The following is a 27899-nucleotide window of genomic DNA, read 5'->3' on the forward strand; positions in this document are numbered from 1 at the left end:
ATATACAAAAAGTTAACTAAAATGTATTAAGGTCCTAAATGTAAGAACTAAAACTATAAAATTCTTACAAGAAAACACAGGGTGAACTTCAGGACCTGGATTAGGCAATGATTTTGTAGAAACAGACCAAAAAAAACAAGTAACAAAAGAAAAAATAAACTTCACCAAAATTAAAAATCTTTGTGAACAGAACTGAAATGAGAATTATAATAATCAAGGCATCTGGGAAGTTCTTGGGGCAGAAATGGAAGCCAAACTATTGCTATTTCACTTATGAAGTCCATGGAAAGCACTAATTTCTTGATAAATTATTTTTTCATAATATATATTCTTATTTTATTTGCTTATTTATTTATTTATTTTATTGAGGTATCATTGATATACACTCTTATGAAGGTTTCACAAGAAAAACAATGTGGTTACTACATTCACCCACATTATTGAGTTCCCCCCATACTCCATTGCAGTCACTGTCCATCAGTGTAGTAAGATGACACAGAGTCACTACTTATCTTCTCTGTGTTACACTGTCTTCCCCATGACCCACCCAACACCACATTAACAAATCATAATACCCCTCAATCCCCTTCTCTCACCCTCCCCCACCTGTCCTCCCCCATCCCTCCCCTTTGGTAACCGCTAGTCCCTTCTTGGAGTCTGTGAGGCTGCTGCTATTTTGTTCCTTCAATTTTGCTTTATTGTTATACTCCACAAATGAGGGAAATCATTTGGTATTTGTCTTTCTCCACCTTACTTATTTTACCTAGCATAATACCCTCTAGCTCCATCCATGTTGTTGCAAATGGTAGGATTTGTTTCTTTCTTATGGCTGAATAGTATTCCATTGTGTATATGTACCACCTCTTCTTTATTCATTCATCTACTGATGGACACTTAGGTTGCTTCCATATCTTGGCTATCGTAAATAGTGTTGCAATAAACACAGGGGTGCATATGTCTTTTTGAATCTGAGATCATGCTTTCTTTGGGTAAATTCCTAGGAGTGGAATTCCTGGGTCAAATGGTATGTCTAGTTTTAGTTTTTTGAGGAACCTCCATATTGCTTTCCACAATGGCTGAACTATTTTACATTCCCACAAGCAGTGTAGGAGGACTTCCATTTCTCTGCATCCTTGCCAGCATTTGTTGTTCCTAGTCTTTTCGATGTTGGCCATCCTAACTGGTGTGAGGTGATATCTCATTGTGGTTTTAATTTGCATTTCCCTGATAATTAGCATGTGGAGCATCTTTCCATGTGTCCATTGGCCATCTGAATTTCTTCTTTGGAGAATTATCTGTTCATATCCTCCACCCATTTTTTAATCGGGTTATTTGCTTTTTGGGTTTTGAGGCATATATTTTGGATGTTAACCCTTTATTGGATAAGTCCTCTACCTCTACAAATATATTTTCCCATACTGTAGGATGCCTTTTGTTCTGCTGATGATAAATTATTTTTAAAAGATTAATAGTAAATAACTTTTGAGACCAGCTCAACATCAAAACACAAATGGAACTTTTTTGGTTTTCCACATTAAAGATTTTCTCAGATTTATCCATCATGTTTTGTAATAGTTTAAAGATAACATTCGTGAAAACTGTCAGAATGACTTTGCAATGGACAAGATCTACCTCTTGGGAGTCACACAGGACAAAATGGGATTAAGCTATTGGCTTAACTTATGTTTATATGCATGTTATAACACCCAACATCAGCATAACCCTAAGAATGACATTCTTGAGTTCTATAGCCCTAGCAAATGAACCAAAAGGCTGATTAAGTAGGTTTGCATAATCAATTTCTCTACTGCAAAAATAGGGCATTTTAAACACACAAATGTGTTTGCAAAAACAAAAATGCTGACAAAGTAATCTAGAAAGTGCCTGATGATAGATAATCAATTTGCCATTTATAATTTCCTCAATGTGTTGTAATAAACGTCTTTGCTGCATAAAGGAAAATGGGGTAGTGCAAGTGAAGCGGTAAAGAGAGTTATTTACATGTTATTCTTAAGCTTAAGGGAGGGTTGCTTTAGCTAAAAGAAGTGAAGAATTCCAATAATTATCAGGTTGACTCCTTAAAAATGCTAGCTCCCACAGAAGATTGCATGGCTATTAGAGTAGAACAGATTTTCTTGTGTAATATCTAGGAAATTGTGAAGTATATTACTGACTATATCCAGTACTGTTACATAATGTACAATTTATGAGTTTATTTCCTTATATTTTGTTGAGTGCTACTAACTTCAGTAGGGATGTTGCCATGGATTTATTAGCTAGATACGGTTTAATGGTAGATTGAAGGAGATAAATACTTAACCCACTTTACTATGTTTTGTCATAAAGACTCGAAGAGTTTCTAGAAACACTGCCTTGGATTTGCTTGCAAAATTTTTTTATCATTCAGAGAACAAAAGGAATTTGATAGTACTTTTTAAATGTTCATCTGTTAATGTTTTGAAAAACATGGTAATAAGGCATGGGATTGAGTTTGTGAAATACAAAGGAATCTGAAAAAACAAAACCAAAGAATAGGAGTGTGTGGGTATTGTGTTTATTGTCCAATACCTAAGCCCAAAATAACTTATTGGTAACATTGTTCATTCTTAAAAATGAATAATCTTTATTAGAAATGAAAATCTCCCAAAGAAAGCATGTTTTGAGAAAACTCCCATTCATTCATAATTGTCCTGTTCTTTGGAATGCAGAGTAAGTTCCTTGAGTGTTTTCCTTCATTTTTTTACAAATTTGTGTATTAATAGTCTCCATTATTCTCTCCTTTTCTGACTAAAACTGCTTTATTTTTCTTTACTAAAATTGTTAACTCCTCATTATTATATCCCACCCACTCATCATATCTCCATTTGATTAGATCCAATAAATGTAGTGTCTGGGGCCCAGGGATTGCCGGGGGTTGGGATTAATGATATGTCATGAGTCACTCAACTCTTGTTATTTCTGAAACTAGTATCTGACATCATCTCTGCCTGGCTGTGAACACTCTCTGGAGTACATTCCAAGTCCATGATTGAATTTGGGAGCTGAAGTTCCAGCTCAGATTAATTCATAATAGAGCCCCAAGTCATAACTCTGCAGCTTCTCACTTGACTGCATTCATTTTGGGCAGTTGGCTTCATTCACTTGAGCTTTGTTTCAGATTTCCTAGGGCATCCATGGATGGAAGAGACCAGAACACTGAAAATAACAATCTCTTTATTAACACGGGCTTCTGAGAAATTTCTTATCTTGCAGTGTGTCATGATTAATTATCTATATTTTATATTTATCATTATTTATTGTTCCCTCTTCAAACTTTAGGGTAAGAAGATTCCAGAATGTGATACATTTGTTAATTCAGTGTCCTTCCTCAATAAACATTGTCTCCTTCCATGAATGGGGATGGGGACTATTTCTTCTTGCTTTCAATGCTGTAATAGGTCACATAATTCACAGTCACCCTTGAGGGGATGTGTTGTTCTCCTTGAACTTGTGAGGTCTCCTTGACCTCAGTTTGATCTGATATCATTCTTCCATAATATCTGCCTGCTGTCTCAGGAAGACCATGAAGCTTTCTTGAACATAGATCTAATTGCCATGAGATAGCTTAGGGGGGAAAGTGGGGAAACAACTTTCAGCATATGCCTTACTGATTACAGAAGCTCACCATTAGGGTCTGGGCACATTTCAAAACACATTCTCTGTGAGAGGCAAAATGCTGGTTGCTGTGGATACGAAAATGACAAAAGACATATTTCTCACCCTTGCCATCTAGGTGGGAGGCAAGTACAAATAAAGGGGGAGGTTCTTCTGTGCCACGGAGTTCAAACTCTCACCCAATCTTACACTTCTGGTGGCCCTTTCTTTCTCTTTCTTCTTGACAACAAAATATTCTGTTTAGGTTCTGATATTCTTCAGGGTCTGCTCCCCAGCCCTGAGGTAAATCTTAATTCTTCTCAGCCAGTCACAGTGATTCTGTGGCCCATGGTAGTGCTTAATGTGGGCACTGCTGTGTGATATAACTCTGAGTCTAGTGTTACTATATCTAATAGGGCATAAAGGAAAATCTACTGGGTTGGGGGGGGACCTCATTCATACAAAGGCTAAAAGACAGGGACTTCCCTTGTGACACAAGTGGATCTTACATCGTAAGGAGGCAATACTTGGGGTACACAGTCATCCTGAAACCATGGGGGAAGCAAAATGATAGAAAGCATCTGGGTCTCTGATGACATCAGTGAATTCCTGATTTAGTCCACCCTCTGCCACTCTGCTTTTGGACCTCTTTGCTGTGTGAGATAATAAACCCTTTAATATTTAAGCCATTAAGTAATAGTATCCTACTGTACAGCCAAAAATACCCTGGCTATTTCAACTTATTTTTGTTGTACAAATGAAGAAACTAAGACTTATAAGAGTTAATTTACTTAAATGTAAATTTAAATTTGGTCAGTTTATTTGGTAAACTCAACTTCTTTTCATATTACCACCCACCTTTCAAAGCTCTGTATATGCTTTAAAATAAAAATAAATGATAAAAGATGCACATGCCTGGGGCTAAATGAAGGGGATAGGTGTGAAAAAGGGAGTGACAGTCTGGGTTAGCAGTGGATGACTGACAAGGATAAAACTATGCCTTGAGTCATTTTTTGAGCATTTCTGCAGCAGGAACATATAGATGGGGAGAGGAAGAGATACCTCTTTGATACATTCAATCAGATAATTTAATTCATCAGAGGGATAACAGAAACCTCAGATATAATGTGGTTTTTTTTTTTCCTCCTAAACTGAATAAGGATGTTAATTATTTGGAGATAGACCACTTTCCATTCCCTTGCCTGTCTATATGGAGCCATTAGCCCCCAGGTCATTTGGAGAATGGGAAGATTTATGAAGAGCTGAAAAGTATAGGTTGAAATTAATGCATACAGTTCTATCCTGAGAGAATTCTGTTTTGAGTCATAAGGGTAGATTCCTCAAGGAAAAACAGTAATTTAAAACATAATCACTACTTGAACTACTGCCAAGACTCTCTAAAATCCTAAAAAAAATGACAATCGTAATTAAAAAACAACTCAATCTGTGCATATATTTCTTTCAATGACCCAAGTTATTTTTCCTTCTGGATGTCTTGACAGTCAAAAAGGGGCAGTAATGAATAGAGAAAAAGATGCAATAATAACAATGCATTGCTAAGTTGATTGGTTTTCATAGTGCATATTTAATTTTTACAGTCCCATTTAGTGCTCCAAATACTGCAGTTCTCCTTATTTGAATTTAGACTGGCAATTCTCAGGAATACTGGTTCTTAAAACAGTCCAAGAAAATAAGTAGCTTGGTGATGGTGGGGGAGGTGGGTTGGTAGTAACATTAATGATTGCGAATCTGCAGGTCTTTTTTCCTACATTTGAAACATTCCTACATTTGAAACACTGCAGTTGGTGCCAACCTTTGTATCTAGCCTTTTAAAATTCATTTGACTAGGAAAACTATCCTTTTTCCACCAAACACCCCTTACTATGAAGTAGTATGTCCATAGAAAAAAGTTTCTACTTGTTCTATAAATGTTTGCAAGGTATAAAATCTAACTCATTTTCTATGTATTGATTTAAAATTTAATTGGATCTTATTGGATTATATGTCAGTTATAAATTTATTTTATAATATTCTTAATTTGCTTTGGGAAGTTTGAATTTCTATATCATACATGTTTATATTTACCCAACAGCTTGTGAGAGATAGGAGTTCTACATTAGATTTATTTATAATTAAATGAAGTTTACTAATAATATTATATGGAATAAAGCCAAATTTTACCTGTAAATCAAAAAAGGACTTCAGGCAAAACTTCAAGAGCCTACAACAGAATTTATATGTAATATAAATTTTGTGTTTTTTTGGTAAATTATATGGAAATATCCCTAACTGCCCTGCAGATAAATAGAAGACTTTGGTACTGGGAAAAGGTAATATTGTGAGAATGATATAATATAAACCTTGGTGTAATCATGCATAGCTCAGAAGGGTGAGCAAGATAAAGTTAAAAAAATAAAAATCAGAACATGATTTGAAAAAAGTTACAGAGCTTTAAAAATTGAATATTCAAAAATAAGTGGGAGACGGGAAAAAAGATGGTGGAGTTGGAAGGCAAGGTGGAAACCTCCCCCCACACATACACCAAGGAAGAAACTACAGCAATACAACTAACCCTAAAAATGACCTGAAGAACGCAGAACAGACCACCTACACCTGGTGAAGAAGAGAAGACCACACAGAAGGGGAAGGTGGCAGAGTCATGGTCAGTGGGAACCCCAACCCTCCCCCCATCCCAGTCCACAAGTGGGAGGGAGAAGAACAGAGCTGAGAGGGGATGGGAACCCAGGAACTCTGCACACCTGGCCCTGGAGATCTGCTCTGGGAACACAAGTTCACACTGCATCAGGCTTTGGTGATTAAAGGGACTGGACACCAGGGAGGGTTGGGGCGCTCTTGGAGGCTGAGACTCCTGCTGCTTGTGGAGGACCAGCACGCTCCAGCAGTCCCTCTGAGACCCAAAACAGACATGGCAGTTTGAAAGATTTACTGGCAACAGGAAGGGTACAGAGAGATGAGAGTTGGATGGAGCTTTCTCCACCGGAAAAAGGGCAGGTGAATGACATTTTCCCAGCTTCCATCAGCCCAACTGGTTGGGTACTTGCAGGAGCCCCAGAAGCCCCATCCCCCTCACTGGCAGCTCATCCCCAAGGCACTTCCCTGCACACTTGCCTCCCAGCCCGCCCTGCCCACTCAGCCCAGCGTGTCATAGTTTGCTGCCTGACAGGCAGAGGGAAGCGTTCCCAGCTTTCTGGGCCCTATGTCAGCCCAACTGGGGAGGCACACCTTGGAAGCCAGCTCAGAGCACTCCTTCCTGCTTGTTGGTGGCCCAGTCCTGACACTGGGCTCTGGCCACATGAGCTGCCACCATGCACCTACCCTGCCTATCTCATTAGCCCAACAGCTCCCCCACCACTGCAGGGCAGGCAGAGCACAGCTCTGCCCACAAAGATTCCAGCACAAGTGTTTCTGCTGGGCTGCCAAAGGGCCAGCTGAGGTAAACTGCCATTTGTGGCAGACTGAGATAGACTACTGGAGCAGACAGACAGAAAAGTGGCCCCACCCAAAGCCCACTAAGAGCAGCTGGGGATCCACCGCAAGTGGGAACCAAGCACTGTAGAGGAAAGACTCTTGAGCTTCTGGGCACACAGGACCTCTTCTTCATAGAGCCATTACTCTCCAGACCTGGAAGCATAGCGGATCCACCTAATACAAAGGCAGAAACACAGAAACCCTGACAAAATGAGGAGGCAGAGGAATATGTTCCAAACAAAAGTACAGGAGAAGACACCAGAAGGAGGGCTAAATGAAACAGATCACTAATCTTCTAGATGAAGATTTCAAAGTAACAATCGTAAATATGCTCACTGATCTGTGGAAAAGTACTGAAGATCTCAGGGAGAACTTCAACAAAGAGAAGAGTCTAAGAGTTCAGATCTAAAGAACACAGTAACTGAGATGAAATATACAATGAAGGGAATGAATAACAGATTGCTGCAAGTATAGAAAAAGAATCCATGAGATGGAAATTAGAGAAGAGGAAAACAATGATCCTGATGAACTGAGAGAAAAAAGAATCTCTAAAAATGAGAGGATGCTAAGAGACAACTCCAAACAAAACAATATTTGCATAATAGGGGTACCAGAAGGAATAGGGGTAGAAAGTCTCTTTGCAGAAATAATTGCTGAAAACTTCCCCAATCTGGGTAATATGGATAACTGGTGAACCATTGTGCTGCACTTGAAACCAATATAAGATTGTATATCAACTATACTTAAAAAGAAAAGTGAATTCTAATACTACTGGAAATTAAATAATTGCAGAAAGAATTGGTTTCCTTGGTCAGAAATCCAGTACATCAGATGGTGGTGATATGAAACCATTGTACAGATATTTGGAGACAGCTATCTGAGTTCTTTCTTCATCAAAAAAGTTGAGTGGACCCTTCTCTTTCCTAGTAGCTGAAAGTTCCACTTTCTGAGAATTATTGTCATTAATATGCTAACACCCCAAACCAAACTGATAACAATGGAGCCAAATTCTCTATGGTATTTGCATTTACAAGTTATTCAGAGAGGAAGCAAATGAGCGACTCTGGGAAAAAATTATTTGGGCTAAAAATCCTTAGTGAACTGCAGTTAAAAACAAAATAGAACTGCAGAGAAAACCTGAACAGTATTCTGTAGTTTTATTGTTTGTATTTATATTAAGTAATTTCATTAGAGCTATTGCTGTGCTATCAATAAACAAATGAGTGACTGTGTAATCTGTTAGAGATTAGGATTGGTAAGGAAAGCACAACTATAGAATCAGAAATTTAGATTGGAAGATAGGAGTGGAAATACTTATGTGAACTCATGCCTTAACAAGAAAAATAAATAAGAATATCTATCTATTCTTGCTTTGTTCACTGAAATGGTTCAGGAACAACAGTCCATAGCACGGGGTCCAAACTGCTGTTACCCACACAATTTCTTTTCCCATTCAAAGGAACCAAGGCTCATGGGGGAAAAGTATGATTCTATGTGGAGCAGAAAAGAACAAGGTAAGCCTGAGAGATCTTTATGGCCGGGCAGGAAGGACGTTTTCAAAGATCAGGGGGTTATGTCAAAAGAGTAGAGAAGTCAAGCTAAACAAACTGACCAAAGCTGAGAGTTTGAGCATCAAAAAAATAGTGGTTGTGGTTGAGTGAACATATATAAAAACTGAAAGTCCATAAAGATATGCAGAAAAATTACTATATTCCAAAAGAAGGGAAAAGAATAGAATGTATATCTGATCAGTCTTGTTATTCAATTGCTTTGATATCATTGCCTCACTTATTATGATAAATAATATGGATACTAATGAATGTAATATACTAGTATCATACATCAGTTGGAAGGCATTTTTGGACTTAACAAGGACTATTGATAAAATTACTGCACATTGTGACTTCCAGGTAGATGAAACCATATATGATGTCCAAAATTTAACTTACTGTACATTTAAGTACTTTTAAGAGTCTTGTGATACTAAGTATATGATAAATGCAGGATTCCATCATGTACCAAAGTCTTTAAAGTTACATTTCCTAGAATCCTATCAAATCAAAGATTTAGATTCTTAACCTGAAGTTCTACAGACCTCTTCAAACGTGAATGAGAAAAAAGATCGCATCTTCAATTTAAACCTCTATGTGAAACATAACATTCTCTTCAGCTTCGAGTGTAGGTCACAAATGACAGTAGTACTAGAGTGACCTGCCACTTTATCATCACAGAAATCACAGATATTGTTGTAAATTCTAGTTGTAAATTGTAAATCTAGTTGTAAATATCACAACATACTATCTATACTAATTTTTAGGTTGGGTTAAAAATATATAGCATATTATCACAAATTTTATTTTCAGCATTTGATAAAAATAGTTCAATGGAATTTACTTTCTTTTTAATTTTTTGTATTATTTTATGTACTTAACATTATTCTTAGAGGGGTACACTGGCCTTACCAGACTCAAATAGTACCAAACAAGATTAAGAACCTGCGAGAAGGAAAAAAAGTCCTTTACAAAGTTGCAACACTTTGAGTGGGAGATGAACAGGTTTTGTTGTAGGCCTAAGAAACTGAATCCAAGGGAGTGGACCAAGTGGACAGTCTGCTCTTGAAGTTGTGAAACCTACAGTAGTTTTAAAATGGGGTTAAAAATATTTTGATACTTCTCTCATTGAGAGCTGTGGTCTATGTCCCCTCTCTTTGAATCTGGGTAGGCTTCGACTATTTTGACAAATAAAGAAGGAAGTGACTATGTGGAACTTCAAAGGCTGAATGCAAAAAGGCAATTAAGCTTCCTCCTTGTTCTTTGGTACACGTTCTTGCAGCCATGAGGGGCCATGTAAAAAGGCCACCTACTCTGGGGCCGCCATGCTGTGAGGAAGCCCAAGCTACCTAGTGAGGCCTCTTACAGGCAATTATTATTATTCAGCAGTACTGAGGCCAGCCACCAAAGTTGTTTGTATCACCCCTGGCCATTCACTTCCCAGCTGAACCCCAAGACGCCAGTGAACAGAGACAAGTCATCATCTCTTTGCCCTGTCTGAATTCTTGATTTACAGAAACTAGATCCAAATAAAACAGTGGCTGTTTCATGTCATTGTGTTTTGGAGTGATTTGTTATGCAGCAAGAGATGACCAGAATCCGGTTTAGAATGAGTCAAACACATATCTACTTAGTTTTATGGCACGAATCTCTCTTTGTGATAATGTCAGGTGAAACAAAACATCTCAAGTGGCCTGAGAGCCATCTAATTTTCATGAAGAACATGCAAGTTCAGCTGACTGCAGAACTCAGATGACATTATGATGACTAGATGGTCACAGATGGCACGGAATCCACCTGAGAGAACCCATTCCAGCTGTCTGGAGGCCACACTGCTCTCTGTCCAGGAGTGTCATTTCCATTTTAAGCCAGTTTTCATCAAGTGTAGGATACCAGGCCAATGCTGGAATTGATATAAACACAATGTATATTTGTGCCAGAAGGAATGAATCTCTTCAAGGAATTCAGAAGGAAGAACGGTTGAACCCTGTGCTATTCTCTTGGACACCCCCATGAATGTCCTATTCAAGACCTGGATCTCCTTTGTCATTATGTGCACAGTGCTGCTGGGTTACCCTACAACAGACACCACACAGTCCTAGACAATGAGCCACGAGCACATCAATACCTTCCTCAAAGCAGGGCAAGCATCTACAGATCAGAGATACCAAATGGGATCCCAGACTTTGGTTGTATTGTGGGTCTTAAGTTCAGGCTATCTTATATCTATTTGGGTGATGGATTGTGTGAAGCTGGAGAGTGACACAGTTTTTAAAAAGCATTTTGTTTTTTAACCAATAGAATTTTACAAAGGCTGATAATTAGGTATCTTCCATACAGAAAGTATTCTACAAGAAATGTATTTTCATTAAGAAACATCTTTGCTAATCAAAATATGTATTTACTACAAATCTTAATTCTTAACTGTGTTGACCTAACATATATATATATATGTTTCTAATTAATAATCTACTAAAAACCATGGCAATGCTCAATTTAGGATGAAATTAGGAAACACACTGGTGGTTTTTCCCCATTTATTATAATGTTTACAATGAGGTATAGGTTGTCAATTTATGTCTAAAGTCCTGTTCCACCCTTGAGCAAAATTAGCAATTTGCCTTGAGCATAAGTTATTTAGGACTTCAGAACTGTTTCTATAGATGGAAATCATCCAGAGAACTGGGCAAGATTGTAAATGGCTTCAGTCCACTGAAAAATGAGTTCAGTTACACAAAAATACCATTGGTCTGAAAACAGCTGACATGGATATGTTTTAGAAGAGTTGAAAACTTAGGAAGAGATACGATGTGAAGAAATGATATTGCTGCCTATGGACAGAGTCTTTGGTCCTGGAATTCCAGTTCTCAGAGGCATTTCAGAGGAAATTAAAGAAAATATGCCTTCCCTTCTGGACAACAGAAAGTAGAGGTTGAAGAAATTTGGTGAGATGGGCTACAGTAATTGTCAAAGAATTATAAATCCATACCTGTGAGGTAGGTGTTGTGTGAGGAATTAATGAAATAGTGAGAAAGGGGCTGAGACATATCTTCATTCAAATCCAGTTTCTCAGGTGAAACGACTCCATTTTCTTCTCCACTCAGATAACGCATAAATCCATCCACTGATATCTGTCCTGGATGAAGTGAAGAGTTAGGAGGACTGTGAGTATATTCTCTTTACGGTTGCGGGTATCCTGTTGCTTTCATTTTTTACCCCCAGGAAACACTGGTAGCATTCAAGGAAAAGACAGTAGCCAGAATGGCATTTTAGTGTGGATAAACCATAGTCTAAGATCATGCTAGTTCACTACAATTATCTCCAAATTCCACGATAACAGAAAAAAGTAGTTATGTGAGCCTCACCGACTTTTGTAAAATTGAACTCTAAACACCAATCTCCTGTTTTGAAATGTAAGAATTGTTATCGACTTTATGGATGGACACAAAAGTATTATCAATGCTTAACCCTAGGTGATAGAACCAGGGGTGAGGTTCTGAATTTTCTATTCTGAATATGTTACTTTTACAATCAAAACTGTTATTCACAAGTGGTTTTATTATTTAATAAATATAATTTATTTATTGCACTTTATTTAAAATGAAGTGCAAGTGTTTACAAATAATGACTTTTCTCTCTGAGACAGAAACTAAAGATGAACACGAATGAATCTCTACTAGGAATAAAACATTAAATGCCCATAAAAGAGGTCATAAAACTTCTCATTTAGAATGACTTTACTTCAAATGAAGAAATGTGGCTCATATTTTACTGAGTTTACTCAGAGTCTATCTATTTAGAATATTTCTTTTGCTGTAACTTTTCTGAGGTGGCAAATGCCCAATTTTGAGATCACTCCTTATCTTTATGGTAATAATCTTTATGGGACACATCTAGATTCCTTTGGTCCATCACCAGTTTGTTTCTTGAGCCTTGATGAACAAAGTCTCAAAAAAAAAAAATAACCCCAGCATATGTTTAAGTAGTAAAGACCTTGTTGATACATTCTGGATGGTAGTGTTTCTTTTTTCTGGTTGACACAGTTTTATATTAACATCAGACTGATATATTTCCACTGGAGAAAAGTTAGAAAATAAGATGAGCAGAGAAGAAAAATAAACCTTTTCTGAACATACCTAACTCTTCCTTCAGAGATAACTACTGCTAAAATCTTGGTGTATATGCTTACAGAAAAAAAAGAAAGGTATGTATGATTCATGTATAATTCTTTTATGAAGATGCTATGTATGTGACATAGTAACCTTTGTATTAACTAAACAACATATTATGAATATTATCATGTAATATGTAATATTTATGTTTTATATATTATAAAATAAATAACCACAACATGACAAAGTAATATTCCATTATCATGGACATTAAAGTTGTCTCTAATTTTTCACTAGTATAAATGACATTGTATTGAACACTCTGGTAGTTAAATCTTTGTGTACAAACTCTTAATTATTTCTTTAGCGTGCATCTTCAGAAATAAATTATTGGCTTAAAACTATGCATATTTTTAAGGCTTTTAGTACAGATAATTTGCTTTCTGCTAAAGTTATGGCCATTTACTCTTTCACCAATGGTTTTCCTCCTCTTTATCTCTACACTGAACTCACAGACAAAAACACGATGTTCTAATTTTAATTGATTTGAGCATTATTTTTCTTGAATGGTAAGAGGTGTGTCATCTGTAAATAAGACCAGCATTGGGTATTTTAAACTATTTTTACATCAATACATTTCTCAAAATAACTGATGAATACCTTTTCCAATTCTGGCAACATTATAGTTAAATTGCCTTTAAGATTTTCCAGGAATAAATAGATAAAAAGAAAGAAAGTTGGTTACTGGCTCTAGATAAGTAGAGCGGAATTTTATAAAAAGAAGTCTTCCTAAGCAAACTTAAATAGGAATAATTATTTTCACTATGAACTCCTTAAAAATCACCTCTAATATAAACCTTCATCATTTCAATAATGACAAAAGGAAAAAAGTGTTAAAAAGGTCTCTTGCATTAGAAATAAAGAATATGACATAAAGATCCTCACATTGGTATTTTTGTATGATCAGTTTTTAATAGATGCCATGGTTTATAACTCTGAATAACCAAATAGCTATCAAATAACAAAGTGATTGTTCTAATCATGCTGTTATTGATGAGGACACTTTGGTCACTGACTTTGAAGCCTTCTCTTAAAAATTCATTTATGGTAGAATGCATATATCATTCAGGCTGGCTTTGACTTTTTAGAAACAAACCAAAATCAATGCCACTTGGACCAAAGCTATTTCAATAAATGACTTTAAAGATATTTTGGAGCATAAAACTCATTTCGACATTAAGAAACACCTAATTTATTTGTAGTCTTCCTTTTTTTTCTGCAACAAGTTCATCTTATCAGCTTCTTCCCAAACTAGTGTCCACTTCTCCCTCCCTTGACCTTCCTTCCCTCTTTCATTACCTTCCGTTCATGAACAAAAATTTATTGACTGTCTGCCATGTGACAAACACACAGAAAAATATGGCAAAGTAAAGGACAGGCTCTGCCTTCAAAAAGCTCAGCATCTAATAGAAAACAAGAGTGTTCACACCTTGATGTGAAGCAGGCATGAACTCCTCCAAAGCAGAGTGTGCATTTATGTCTTTGTCATCCCTGGACTCTACCATGATGTTTTGTGCACAGTGGGTGTTAAATCAGCACTTCTTGTCAATGATTAGTGATTAAAAAGAGAAAATAAATTGTTTTGAAATGGCAAGATCACCAGGCATAGCATAATTTTGATTCTTTTATCTGATTAGGCCCAATCATATGAAATTATTAATATTTTGCATTTATAACCTATGCAAATGACAATTTTCTACACAACTCAATCTCTAACTACAACTATTCCTCAGAGGAGAAGCAGTGAATGCAAGTGTCTTTAGGGGCCAGCAAAGGAAAGTAACGTGACTGCTGTAATAATGTGTGCACTACCAAACTGTGGATGTGGAAAACTCACAAGTGTTTCATAAGTGGGACATGGAGAACTCATACATTCCTTTTAAAGATATGCAAATGACAGCAATAAAATACTATGTGACCAGCATACCTCTACTTGGTGCTAGATTTGACCCTGAGGCAGTCAGTTTATGTCTGTTATCTTGCAGGAATAAATATCCTTTAGTGTGATCAGAAACTTTTAAAAGCAATTAAAACAAAACATATGCCAATATGGCAAGGATGACAAATTAATTTTAACTTTAACATTGATTCCCATTTATTGCCTCTAGTGCCTTCTGGGCACCTGTGTTGAGAAAGGTTCTGAACCATGTTTGTCATTAATTTTGTTGTCTGTCACGGGTGCAGGACAGAAAAGTGGGGTACACAAGCTATGTATTTGCTATTCTAAAATGAGGATATTATAAATAAGGTCAAGTTATACTTTGCAACATTGCAAAGAACATGTGTCAAAAGTTTTATATGCTGGCAAAACTGGACAGCTACACATAAGAGAATGAAACTGGATCACTGTCTAACCCCACACACAAAAGTAAATTCGAAATGGATCAAAGACCTGAATGTAAGTCATGAAACTATAAAACTCTTAGGAAAAAACAGTGGCAAAAATCTCATGGACATAAACATGAGTGACTTATACATGAACATATCTCCCCAGGCAAGGGAAACAAAAGCAAAAATGAACAAGTGGGAATATATCAAGCTGAAAAGCTTCTGTACAGCAAAATACACCATCAATAGAACAAAAAGGTATCCTACAGTATGGGAGAATATATTCATAAATGACAGATCCGATAAAGGATTGACATTCAAAATATATAAAGAGCTCACACACCTCAACAAACAAAAAGCAAATAATCCAATTTAAAAATGGGCAGAGGAGATGAATAGACAGTTCTTTAAAGAAGAAATTCAGATGGCCAACAGACACATGAAAAGAAGCTCCACATCGCTTGTCATCAGAGAAATGCAAATTAAAACCACAATGAGATATCACCTCACACCAGTAAGGATCGCCATCATTGAAAAGACAAACAACAACAAATGTTGGTGAGGTTGTGGAGAAAGGGGAACCCTCCTACACTGCTGGTGGGAATGTAAATTAGTTCAACCATTGTGGAAAGCAGTATGGAGGTTCCTCAGAATGCTCAAAATAGAAATACCATTTGACCCAGGAATTCCACTTCTAGGAATTTACCCTAAGAATGCAGCACTCCAGTTTGAAAAAGACATATGCACCCCTATGTTTATCACTGCCCTATTTACAATAGCCAAGATATGGAAGCAAACTAAATGTCCATCAGTAGATGAATGGATAAAGAAGATGTGGTACATATACAAAATGAAATATTACTCAGCCATAAGAAGAAAACAAATCCTACCACTTGCAACAACATGGATGGAGCTAGAGGGTATTATGCTCAGTGAAATAAGCCAGGCAGAGAACGACAAGTACCAAATGATTTCACTCATATGTGGAGTATAAGAACAAAGGAAAATGGAAGGAACAAAACAGCAGCAGAATCACAGAACCCAAGAATGGACTAACAGTTACCAAAGGGAAAGGGACTGGGGAGGACGGATGGGGAAGGGAGGGATAAGGGCAGGGAAAAAGAAAGGGGGCATTACGATTAGCATGTATAGTGTATGTGGGGGCACAGAGACAGCTGTGCAACACAGAGAAGACAAGCAGTGATTTTACAGCATCTTACTATGCTGATGGACAGTGACTGTGAAGGGGTACGTGGGGGGCAGACTTGGTGAAGGGGGGAGCCTAGTAAACATAATGTTCTTCATGTAATTGTAGATTAATGATACCAAAAAAAAAAAGTTTTATGATTCATTAATGAGGACACCAGGAAGATGTCAAGCCATTTCAAAGAAAGCCATGAAACACTGATAGATACATATAGGTGTGTGTCAGCAACTCCACCCCAAAACAAATAAAAAACCCCAAAACCTAAAAGAAAAATCATATTGGATATAAAGCTGATTAATGTCATATATGTCAATTAAACATAACCTTTGGGTTATCTTCTCTTAGTTATTATTTCATAGGGGCTGAAGATTTTAACAAAATTTTTAGTGTAGATTAAAATCAGTAAAAAACATAAGGAGAATCCATGTTTGTGAGGACTATTTATATTTAATTATATTAAATACTTTAAAAATACCCTGTGTAGGGATTTACTTAATCTTGAATAATAAACAAGAACGAATTTGCAGGGCAGTTCAGAATATGACCATAGACTATAAGAAAGCAGACCATGGGGAGGAACTTTTCAACCCCAAAGCTTTTCTTGGATAACTAAAGGACAAACGACTACGGCAGAGATTGTCAAGGCAAGAAAGCCAGTGAAAAAGTGAAGATAACGTCTCTAAGTTGCAAGGTATCAGCTAAGGGGGTCAGGCATTCATTTGCAAAAATGCATATGTTTCTGGAATAATAAATTAGTTTAAAAAATAATTCTGTCTAGTAAAGGCTTTGGGATGAAAAACAGATCCTAAGCAGATTTTTGCTTTGTTCTACATAACTTCCAGCTGGAATGGTGCTGTTATTGTTGACTTAAATGGATCACCAGTCCTTTTCCATCAACCTCTGCACTATTTTTGCAGAATGAATTACAGTTTTTCTTTCTAGGCCACTAAGAGGCAGAGAAAAATGAAAAACCTTGAGAATTAAGATCAGAAATGTTGCTTTTCTAAACAAATTAGTAACAGCACAAGAAATTCAGCTTCCATTCCTGCCAGCAGTAACTGATCAGAGGCAAATTCTTCAAACATAGGATGAGTAAACTAATGGGCTTTTGAGTCTCTTTCCTGCTCTAAGATTCTATAAATTCAAATGGCTTAATATATTAGGGATGATTTCTAGCTATATTAAAACAAAATGTCCCATATTAGAATGAGATTGTGAAACATAAAACCACAATTAAAAGCAATGCTACAATTTTCTGGAATAAGATCAACAGGAAGAAAAGTTAAGTTCAGAAGGATATGGCAAGTTGACAAAGACTAAAAATAAAGCCCCTTACATTTTTTCTTAATAAAAGATTGGTAGTCTTCCAATTGGATATGCCACTCATCTAATGACACCTAAAGATCTTTGTAAGCATATACATTATTTGAACCATGTTGCACCAAAGTACGAAAAATATAAATCCTCCAAGAAATGGAGAAAGCACTGCTCTGTGAAGCTTTTCCACTCAAAAGAAGTTCTGGTGTTCAATGAAAAAGGAAACTGGTGATGCAACAATGAAAAGATGTGACTTCCATGGGAAGGAAGAAACTGCAAAAAGAGGAAAGTGGCATGACAAAATCACAGTCCCCAATGGCCGTTTGTGTTTCATCATTCTTCAGCAATATCTTTGCTGCCAAGAAATTCTCAAATGTCAGGCATCTTTGCACAAATGCCATGGCCAGCAACTGTACCTCTGCTTCCTTCTGTCTCTCTCCCTCCCCTAGGGTAGGTAATGATGAAGGGTCCACATTTGTCCTCCTGAGCATGTCAGGGAAGCAGAAATTTTATATTCTGTTGTGATAATATAAGACCTTCCAGTGATTATTTAAAACCATGCAGTGTATCCTGTGACACTCAGCTGGATTATTTCATGCTTATAAGTGCATGCAAAAGCACTTGAATATTTATTGAGGTATGAGCTACTCTGATGCCTTCTCTAAACCTGGAGCCATTCCATGGGGTTTTGGAAGAACTAAGAATGAGGAGCATCTGTGTCCAGAAAGGGAGCTCTGGAGAATAGAACAGAAGACTGATCTAAGAGCTTTGTGGACTGGTTCTTCCATCTTCTTAGGTTCTGACCTCTTTATCTATTGGCTTCTTGAAACCTACTTCCAATAAAACTTCCCAGCATCACCTCCTGTTCCAGGCATCTCAGAAAAGACTTTTCAGCTCAAGTCTCTCCAGGGAGAAAAAGATATCTTGAACATACCCTGGAGCTGGGGCTCTCCTTGGTGGTGGTTATTAATGAGCACTTTTTTAGTGAGGGCCCAACTGTGTGTGCCAAGGGTTAAGAATCACCAGGATGTGTCCATCAGAGTCCTGACTTTCAAGGACCTGAAACACAAGGCATGTAAAATTTCTTCTTGATGCCTTTGATATATAGTTCAAGTTTCTCTTCATTTAGTGTAGTGTAGTGTCCTAATGCACACATAATTAAAGAGTTTGTAGTGGAGCAATGTGACCAGTTAGCAGACAAACACATTAACTTCATATTGGCCACATAGGAGCCTTCTGGTCCAATTCATTTTGGTCCAATTTTGCTCCAGTTTCTCTCTCACCTTTCTGCTGCCAAGTTCTGACAGAAAATGGAAGAAAACTGGCCTATTTTAGTTGATGATGGACTGAATTTGGAAGGAAGGAGTGGGGAGAGGCTAAATATGGCCAATTGCTGGAGTGGCTAGGATGCAGTTAAGAAGCCACCAATGGATTTGCTCTTGATGCAAGTTACTACTATAGGAGATGACTATGAGAAAAACAGCATTGTCCAGAAGCAACTGGAAAGGGTTGTTTTCTAAATTTAGATGTACTTCTGTAGCTACTCCAGAATTATTACTACTAGCACAACTCGTAGAAATAAGCTCCCTCATTTTCCCTTGATTAGAAGTAAATGTTTCCAAATCTCTTGGTTGATGTTTTTGGTATTCACTTCTATATATCAAATAATATGTTTGTAGTACTCTATTTTAACTTATGACTATGGGAGATGAGGATTTTGTTCTTCTCCCTACCCCACAGTACACATACACATTCTTCCCATCTTCCTGAGACAGTTTTAATTTAGTTAGATCACTATCCAATGCTTACATTACCATTGCTGTGTATTCTATTCAGGGCTGAGTCATAAAGTAAACCAACAATTACTTTCTTTTCATGCAAAATTTAAAATTTTCCCTATAGTTAATAATCTCTTGTTTTGTCATTTGCTTAATTTCTTTGCACATATCTCTAATCCAACTTCAAACTCTCTACCAGTTAGCTAAACCTTTTCGCAATATTTTCAAACACAAGTGTTCTCCCAGTTTAATTTTCTTGAAGAAGTCTTTCCCGGAGTCGTGTGACCTACTCTGATCTAGATTGATCAGTTTCCATTTCTTTCACTTCTACTCATTGAACAGCTTTTATTTTTTGTATACTATTTCTTCCATGGTTAGGTTTTTCATTTTAGCAGAACCACATTTGTCTGTAGCTTCCTGAGAAAGCGTTCATGAGTGCTAAACTTTTTGAGCGTTGCATCTATATATGGCTTCATGACCTTTGCCTACTTGATGGCTGGCTTAGTTGGATATAATATTTTAGGTTGGAAAAATTTTTTCTTTAGATTTTTGTGGGATAATTTGCTTTGTTGTCTTTTAGCTTCTAGTGTAGCTGTTAAGAGGTTCAAAGACTTCCTGATTCATCATCCTAAAAATAGACATGTGGTCTGTTTTATTTTTTGTCTCTCTGGAAATTTCTAGCACCTCATTCAGTCCGTTTCTTGAAATTGTACAGTGATTTGCTTTGATATAGGTCACCTTTATCCTCTGTGTTTGGCACTCTTTGAGCCCTTTCAGTCTGAAAGCTATTATCATTTTATTTGGAACATTTTCATGAATTGCTTCTATGGTAATTTCCTCTGTTCTCTCTTTCTGGAATATTATTTGGCCAGTGTTTTCATTTTTTAACATTCTGCAATTTTTCATTTATATCTTTGCTCGACTTTCTGGGAGATTTCCTCAACTTTATTTCCAATTTTTCTTTGAGTATTTTCTTTCTGCTACTTTCTTCTTAATGTCTGAGAGCCAGTTTAAGTTCTCTAACATTTCTTTAACAGATAGCATTGTGTTCTTTTTTCAGCGGTGTGATATGATGTGTTTCCTTTCTAAGGATATTAATGATATATGTATGTTTAAAGTTTTCTCTCAATTTATAGTCATTGTTTTCCCCAAGGTTGCCTTTTCCCTGCTTATTTCTACTTTTTAAGGACATTTTCCTCTTATATCTAGTAATTTGTAATGGTCTGTTCATATTTCAAATTGGGGAAATGAAAAGCTGACTGGATTTTTGAACATATCTGGATATCTGACTATGAACATGAAAAGTATGAGAATTGATAATCATTGAAGAGGGATCAGTTTTTTATCTCTTTGGAATAACCTTTATCATCAATATTTTAGGTCTTTATTCTTAAACTCATCAGCATCCTGAGAGAAGATCTGTTTAATCACTTTCCAGGAAAGTACAGACCCAGACGCCAGCATTCCAGAGCCAAGTGGGGGAAGAAGGCTGGAGTTCTCAGCAGTCAGTACACTAATGACCCCTTTATCTCTTTGCTTTCAAAATGGTAGCACTGCTTTCACCTGGGACTGTTTTCTTTTCTCCGGAGAGTAAGCCATTATTCTCTGGTTTACTTCCAGCTGGGAGTTCTAACTATGCCTTAAACAGCTGTCAAAAAAATCCTTATTTTAGGTTGTACTTCGAAACCCACTTTAGAGGAACCTAACACTATCAATTTCTGAGATTTTAAGGCTTTCATGGAATGACTTAGGTGGCCCCCAGTCTTTCACATGGGTGATCTATGTATGATTAGTTTTTTTAGATGTATTATAGCTATAAATGTATAGCCAGTTGCCAAAATTATGTAATTGTTGTCTTTTATCCTATTATCTCCATTTTTGCCATATTATTCCTTTAAAAAAACTATTTTAATGCAATTTTGGTGTGGTTTCAAGAATTTAATTAAATTATTATGTTCAGACCATCATATTTATCCTGATGTTTCATGATTTTTCTACTATACCAGACTGCAGAATTTTTGTTGATTAAATTAAAAAGTCCAATTTGAGATGCCTTATCTTTTGATCTTACTATTTTTAGATAAAATTAAATCAGATGGGAAGAACTGAAGGTCTTCTGTGATAGACCTGCTTTGCATGATAAGGGATTATGGGTCTCCCTGGTTTTCTTTTATGTAAATTTTCTAGTAAAATTATGCAGTGACTAATATCTCACTACAGATCTCACCATTTGGATAATTTGTCAGTTTTCCTGGCTCTATCTTTTCCCAGGTAGAGTATAGGAACAGAGGCAGCCTGAGCTCTCAGGTATATATCAGGGGGAAGTTTGGCCTGGACTCCTTGGCTTCTCCTGCCAACTTCACAAGGCTGTCTGTGAGGACAAGGGCTGGGGGTGTGTTTAGGGAGATGCCAATGTCTGTGGGTTCCTAAGCCAGTCATGACTGAGTCAAGCCAGCCTTTGACTTTATGAGTGCCAGTGAGTTGTCCAACTCCCTTCAAGTGGTCATGGGATGTGTCCCACATGACTTTACTCAGTCAGCAGAAAATACATCCAGATTTGTAATTGTGCATCACAAATATCTCATGTAAGGTTACAATTTGCATTCAAAGCACTGGTGGAGAAATCACCTTGATTAAATCTAAAATAATTTAAGGAGTCTTCTGGAACTAAATTCTAAGGCAGCTGAAATAAACCGTATATTCAATCCTGCCAGAGTCAGGAGTAGTTAACAGATGAAATATTTTCTCTCTTCTTATATTTTCCAAGTCCCTCCTTCTCCAATATATACACAGTAACAAAGCATTCTAACCTTGCCTCAGGGAAGGGAGAGATGGCAGAGAAGGAAGAACTAAAGGATTCCTTTCCTGCTTGGTTCTGAGGGCGCTCTGCTACTAAGGGTTCCCTGTCCCCAAGTCTAGGGGATGTCCCAGACAAGCTTGATGTCCTGAAGAGAGAAGCCTGTGGCTCCTTTCCCCAGAGGTGCTCCAGAAAGTTACTCTTCTCTTGCTGTTTCCCAGCAGCCAGGAGGAGCAGGAGAGCTCCGTCTTTACTCCTTGCTCTGCCTCATCCCTGGCAGAAGCACTAATCAGACAGTGTTAAGTGTCTAAACCCATCAAAATAGACCAGAGGAAGGGGAGAGGATAATTTAGAATAGGGAAAATCAATCCTCAAACAATAGGAGAGTTGATTGTACTTTATTACATCGCAGTGACAAGGTACCTGCCCTGTCATTACCTGTTCCTCTTCACTTCTTTGCTCAGCCCTGGTAGAATTCACAAGTAAGAAGTGTATCTGAAATAAATCCATAGATCCTCTACCCACAAACTTCAGGGAAGGCCAGGTAACACAGGCTGATGCTCCTCATTGCACAGGAATGTTTGAACCTGGGGTCAGTCCTTAGCACCATGTTCTCATGATACTTCACACAGCTCCAGGACCAGGGGAAGGAAAAAGTACAGCGGGGCATGGCCAGAAGCTCATCTCTAAGTAGAATGCATGCACATTATGCAGGTGCCTTGGAAGTTCCCCAGTGAGGCTTTTTCCTATTTGTATTTGCTGTTTACTGGGATAGTTACCTTGGAAACGACCCCATCATGGTATCAAAGCATTGGTGACATGGAACTGCTCCTGATCTTACTCCTAAAAAGCAGATGTAAGGCAGCAGCAGTGAAGTACTGAACAAAAAAAAATAATGCCATAGAGATTCAAGGGGAAAAAAATGTGGCTGGATGTGTTTACCAGCACAGTTATTTTTTTTAAAAAAAATAATGGATTCTGACTTGAAAGGAAATATGTAAGTGCAAGCAAGACAGGAAAGGAAGAAAGAGAGCCAGCCTTTGAAGAACTTCATGAATGTAATCTATATCCAGTATATTACTTAACAAACCTTTATATATTGCTTACTATATGTAAATATTAAGGTATTTAACCCTCATAACAACTGTATGGCATGGGTACCACTTTTATGCCCATTTTATGGATAAGAAACCCCAAGTAGCTTGCCCAAGGTCATAGAGCTTATAAATGGACTAAATGGGATTTGAAACCAAGAGGTCAGACTTTGTGTTCTGTGCCATTAATTACTATGCCATCCTGCTGTAGAAGACACCACACATACTCTAGTACAAGGAGAAAGTGAATTATCATCATCAACATAATCATCATTGAAGAAGGAGCTGCCATTACTCAAGCACTGAGCCAGGCACAGAAATCCTATGAAGGAAATCCTATTCCACATTCAGCTGAACAAGCTGAAACTTAGAGAGGTAAGCAACTTGTCTGACATTCAGGTAAATCATTCAAGAGCTGCATCTGGAGCCCAGGGTGGTTCAGGGGAAAGACAGATGGTGGTGAGTGCGACTGACAATATCTATCCACATAACCTTCTCAGCACTGCCCTGGATGTGGGACGTGGATGGTGAAAAGAAGAGCATCTTGCCTCCACGGCAGTTGGCTTCAATCTAGGCACCCTGGATGAGCCCTAAAAATAGCCATGAATGTGACCAGTGAAGAATTTTTTCCTCCCATGATTTACTTATCTCTCTCTCTAAAATGTGTTACTTTAATCTTTCTGTTAAAAGAAGCTGAGCTCAGCCAGGATGAAATGACCCACCTGGCAGAGGTGTGAGGATTAGCTCTTTGATTTGGATTTGTCTATTAAGGTCTAAAATTCTTTTCCAGGCTTAATTTACTTTCCAATCACTGCAAGTAATTTAGAGGTATCCTCTAGCACTTTTATTCTCCAGCCCACGAGTCTAACTTGGAGGAAGAAAATAAAATACAACAGGAAACTTGTATGCCAATGTGAGGACAAGAGAAATGCTCAACAGAAGATGTGACATTGTTTTGTGGGTTTTGCAAAAAGGATGTAGGGTAGCTTAAAAAAATAAAAATAGTGAAACACATGCAAATAACCTCTTTCAAAGCCTGGAAGCACAGAGAAATTAATACAAATTCTGCCTTGAAAACAGATGGCCTATAAATCTATGTTAAGAGTCATCACACAGTTGAGATGGACAAATTGGATGACATGTCTGCCAGCTAGCATGGCCACCAGCCTCATTCTGTTGAGCCAAATGCCAATTAGGCAGGACCTGACATTCAAGCATTTGGATGTTACTGAGATTAGGGGGGTTAAGAATCTATTCATCATCATTCCAACCCCACTCTTAATGTAATGATAGCAGAGCATGTTGGAATACTACGGGTCGAACATCTTAGGAACTACTTAAGTCACTTTCAAGGAGAAGTTACTTCCTTGGCTCATACTTATTCCTGGTTCTCTAGTCATTTGTGAATTCTGCTAGACCAGCTCAGAGAAAGTAGGTACAGATGGTTTCAATGTCCCACAGCTCACCAAAATCTATCTGCCTACTTGCAGTAATAATCTATTAAATGTTCCCTTTTCAATTATCTTTGCATGGCACAAACTTTCCTATTACACTTGCCAGCTGTGTTTTTGACAACATTTGACCCTTTGCTGGTTTCTTTATCTATTTATGGATTTCTTTGCTAATCCTGCAGTTAGTATGTTAGATACAGATTCTCAAGCATTATTATTTCATCTTAGGTTGAAAAGCATCATACATTCTTATGCTATCCAGATTGCAAAAACTGTACTAACATTATGTACAAATTCAAATCCATGACATACTGAGATAATGCCAACTAAACTGCTATGTGATCTTCTTAAACGCCTCTGCAGATTAACCCCTCGCCCCACTGTCATGGCTTTCTGTGTCCCTGGAATTTTCCCTGTACTGTTGAACTTGTTGATGTGGCTTGTGTGAAAGTTCTTAATAATAACACCTAAGTTTGATTTAACACGTTCCCTTTTTCAAAATATTCTCACATCAGCAAGTTTATTTACTCCACACTGCTCTGTTTGTAGACAAGACAAAGTTTTATTATTTAACATGACAGATAAACAAGCTTAAACAGTCTTTTTAAGTTGACATGGCTTGATAAGGGCAGGATCTAGATAGGAACCCTGCTCTCTTAAACACAGGCTTGGAGTCTTTCCACTCAGTTGGTGTAAGTACTAATTGCTCATTAGGAGTTAGAGGTTCTCAGAGGATAAGGGAACAAGTTCATTGCATTTTATTAGTGTACTGTCACATTGTTCTATCAGAGGAGACCCTTCACAATGGTGCCTGACCATAATACAAAGGAGGGAAAAACGTTTTAGATCCTTACCCAGAATGTCATGGGTCATGGTCAAGCTCAACATTGACTTTCTAAAGGTAAGGACCATGACCTTCACTTTGTTAACATCTCTTTCAGTGTCTAGCAAAAAGGCAGGCTCAGAATATGTGCTCATTAATGCTTTCTGATGAACTACTTAGAACATGTTATCTCTTAATGCCTTAAATGCCATCTGCCTCTAGTCTGTCCCTCCTCCAGCCTTCTGCTCTGCAGAATTCCTGACGTGAAGCTCAAATGTTACTTTCCCCTTCAAAAACCTTCCTGGCATCCTTCCTCACAGAAGAGATTCTGTTACACTGAGAGCCTGACGAAGAGAAGATTGGTGCCTTTCTATGCTCCAGTTCAAGATGGACACAGGCAGTGAGGCTCAAAAAATGTGTTGACAAAATAAATGAATGAATAAGCCAATAGTAGCAACAACGCTTCTATGCCTTTTTAGCCTTATTTCTAATTCCTTCTCGCACAAAGTAATAAAGTTACTTGACCATTCAAAGACTCACTTTCCTCATTGTAAAATGGTGATAATAATATGGACTCAAAAGTTTGTTCAGAGATTTATACAAGATAATTGGCAGGTAAAGAGCTCACTGTGATTCCTGATATTCCCTGGTGCCTCAAAAAATAAAACTTCCTTTTTCCTCCAGGCTTTCCTAGAACTTCAAGGATACTCCATAGATATTTGCTAGATGAATGAATGGAGGTGTATCACATTCTATCTTATATAATGGTTGTTTGTAGATATTATCTCCCTGCTGAATTCTAGTCTCCTCGAGAGTGAAGACTTTATCTTGACTTTGTTCCTCCTTTTGGTAGCTCTTAAGCTAGTTGGGCCATATGTTGTTTGTCCATGCAACTGCATCAGGTCTGTGTTAGAATGAACAGTTCAGTGAGCCTCAGGTAACTTAGAGGATCTTTCCTCTAACATTCTAGACATTCTTACTTTAGTTGCAGAGCTGAGTGGAAATAATCCTTTTCATACTATCATGATCATGATGAATATTGTTTTGTTGGTAAGGCTGTACTGGTGCTCCAGGAGATATGGTTAGGCTGGGCTTCCATCTACATCTCTTTCTCTGATGGCTTAATTTACACAGAGCAGGCTGGAAGTGCCTGAGAATGAACACCTCCTAAGAGCACGTGCAGGCACTGTGGTTGGGAAACTCAGGTGTGTTCCACGCTGGTTTTTAGAGTTTGCCCCAGGACTGAGCTCCAGTTATGCACACTGATAACCTGATTGATGACACAGCCTTTACCGGCTGTCTCCCTCCTTCTCTTCTTTTGGATCTCCTCTCAAATAAGTTCTTTGTACTTGTAGACAAATAGCGACATTAATAAGAAGCATGGGGGGTTATCTTCTATAAAGTAGGGTATTACGTGAGAAAGTTGATTTTGTCAATCCTCCTCAATTAAGGCTTCCTCTGAAAATAATGTTATCTCTACTCTGTACGTAGTTTTACTTTCACACTGGAGTTCTACAGATCACAGTCATTCAGAGTTAAGACAGAGCTCCTATAATCTCTATAATAAATCCATGAAATTATAGGTCATTCTCTGCTTTCTGACATTAAACCCATTGCCTTGGCACATTTTTCTGCTGTTAAGTGTTAGGGTAAATAGTCCACATTTCACCTCATCTGGCTTCCCTGTGGTTTGTTTTCCATGGAGTTGATTTTCTTTGCATTTGATCTGTTTCCCTCCTACTTATTTGGTGTGAAATCGACTATTAACAAAACTAGACTCTGGGTAATATAGATGTTGGGGGCCAGATGCCTGTGGCTTTGTGGCTTTTCTGCAGCACCATGCAGCCTGCCAAGCTGTTCCTTTTAGGGGAGCCATGGTTCCACCGGACCCCTGCAGAGAAGGGGAAAGGTGTAATAGGCAGCAACAGTTAATGCCATGTTCTGATGAGGGGTACATCTAGGGGAAAAACAGCCACTGCCTGGTTTTCATACAAAATGGCTCGGCATCTCGGGAAGAGGTAGTCTGATGAGGGAAAGGGGTTTTAAGAAAGCCTTGGGTTGGGTTAGGCTACCAAAGCTCTCTCCTCAGCCTTTGGGGCTGCCAGTTGACCTTGTCTTTTACTATTGATATTTTCTCTGATTGGTTGTTTTCTGAATAAATGCCATTCAGCTGTGAATGGACATGGTTGTGACTTTCTGGAAGAACTGTGCCCCTGAGCAGACACTGAGGTCACTGGGGGACAGACGAGAGGAGAAACCC

At 37.7% G+C, this 27899-nt stretch overlaps 1 protein-coding gene across 7 annotated transcripts in view; it reads right to left on the reverse strand.

Annotated features, from left to right (window-relative positions):
- Window positions 1-27899, reverse strand: part of PLCB1 (phospholipase C beta 1) — a 669546-nt gene that overhangs the window by 178200 nt on the left and 463447 nt on the right. For all 7 annotated transcript variants that reach the window (XM_036880079.2, XM_057502745.1, XM_057502747.1 and 4 more), the window contains one exon: window positions 11662-11808. In XM_036880079.2, the coding sequence (XP_036735974.1) occupies window positions 11662-11808 (147 nt within the window). The remainder of the gene's footprint in view (window positions 1-11661; window positions 11809-27899) is intronic.

The sequence above is a fragment of the Manis pentadactyla genome, chromosome 5, assembly GCF_030020395.1.
Source record: "Manis pentadactyla isolate mManPen7 chromosome 5, mManPen7.hap1, whole genome shotgun sequence".
Taxonomy (NCBI): domain Eukaryota; kingdom Metazoa; phylum Chordata; class Mammalia; order Pholidota; family Manidae; genus Manis; species Manis pentadactyla.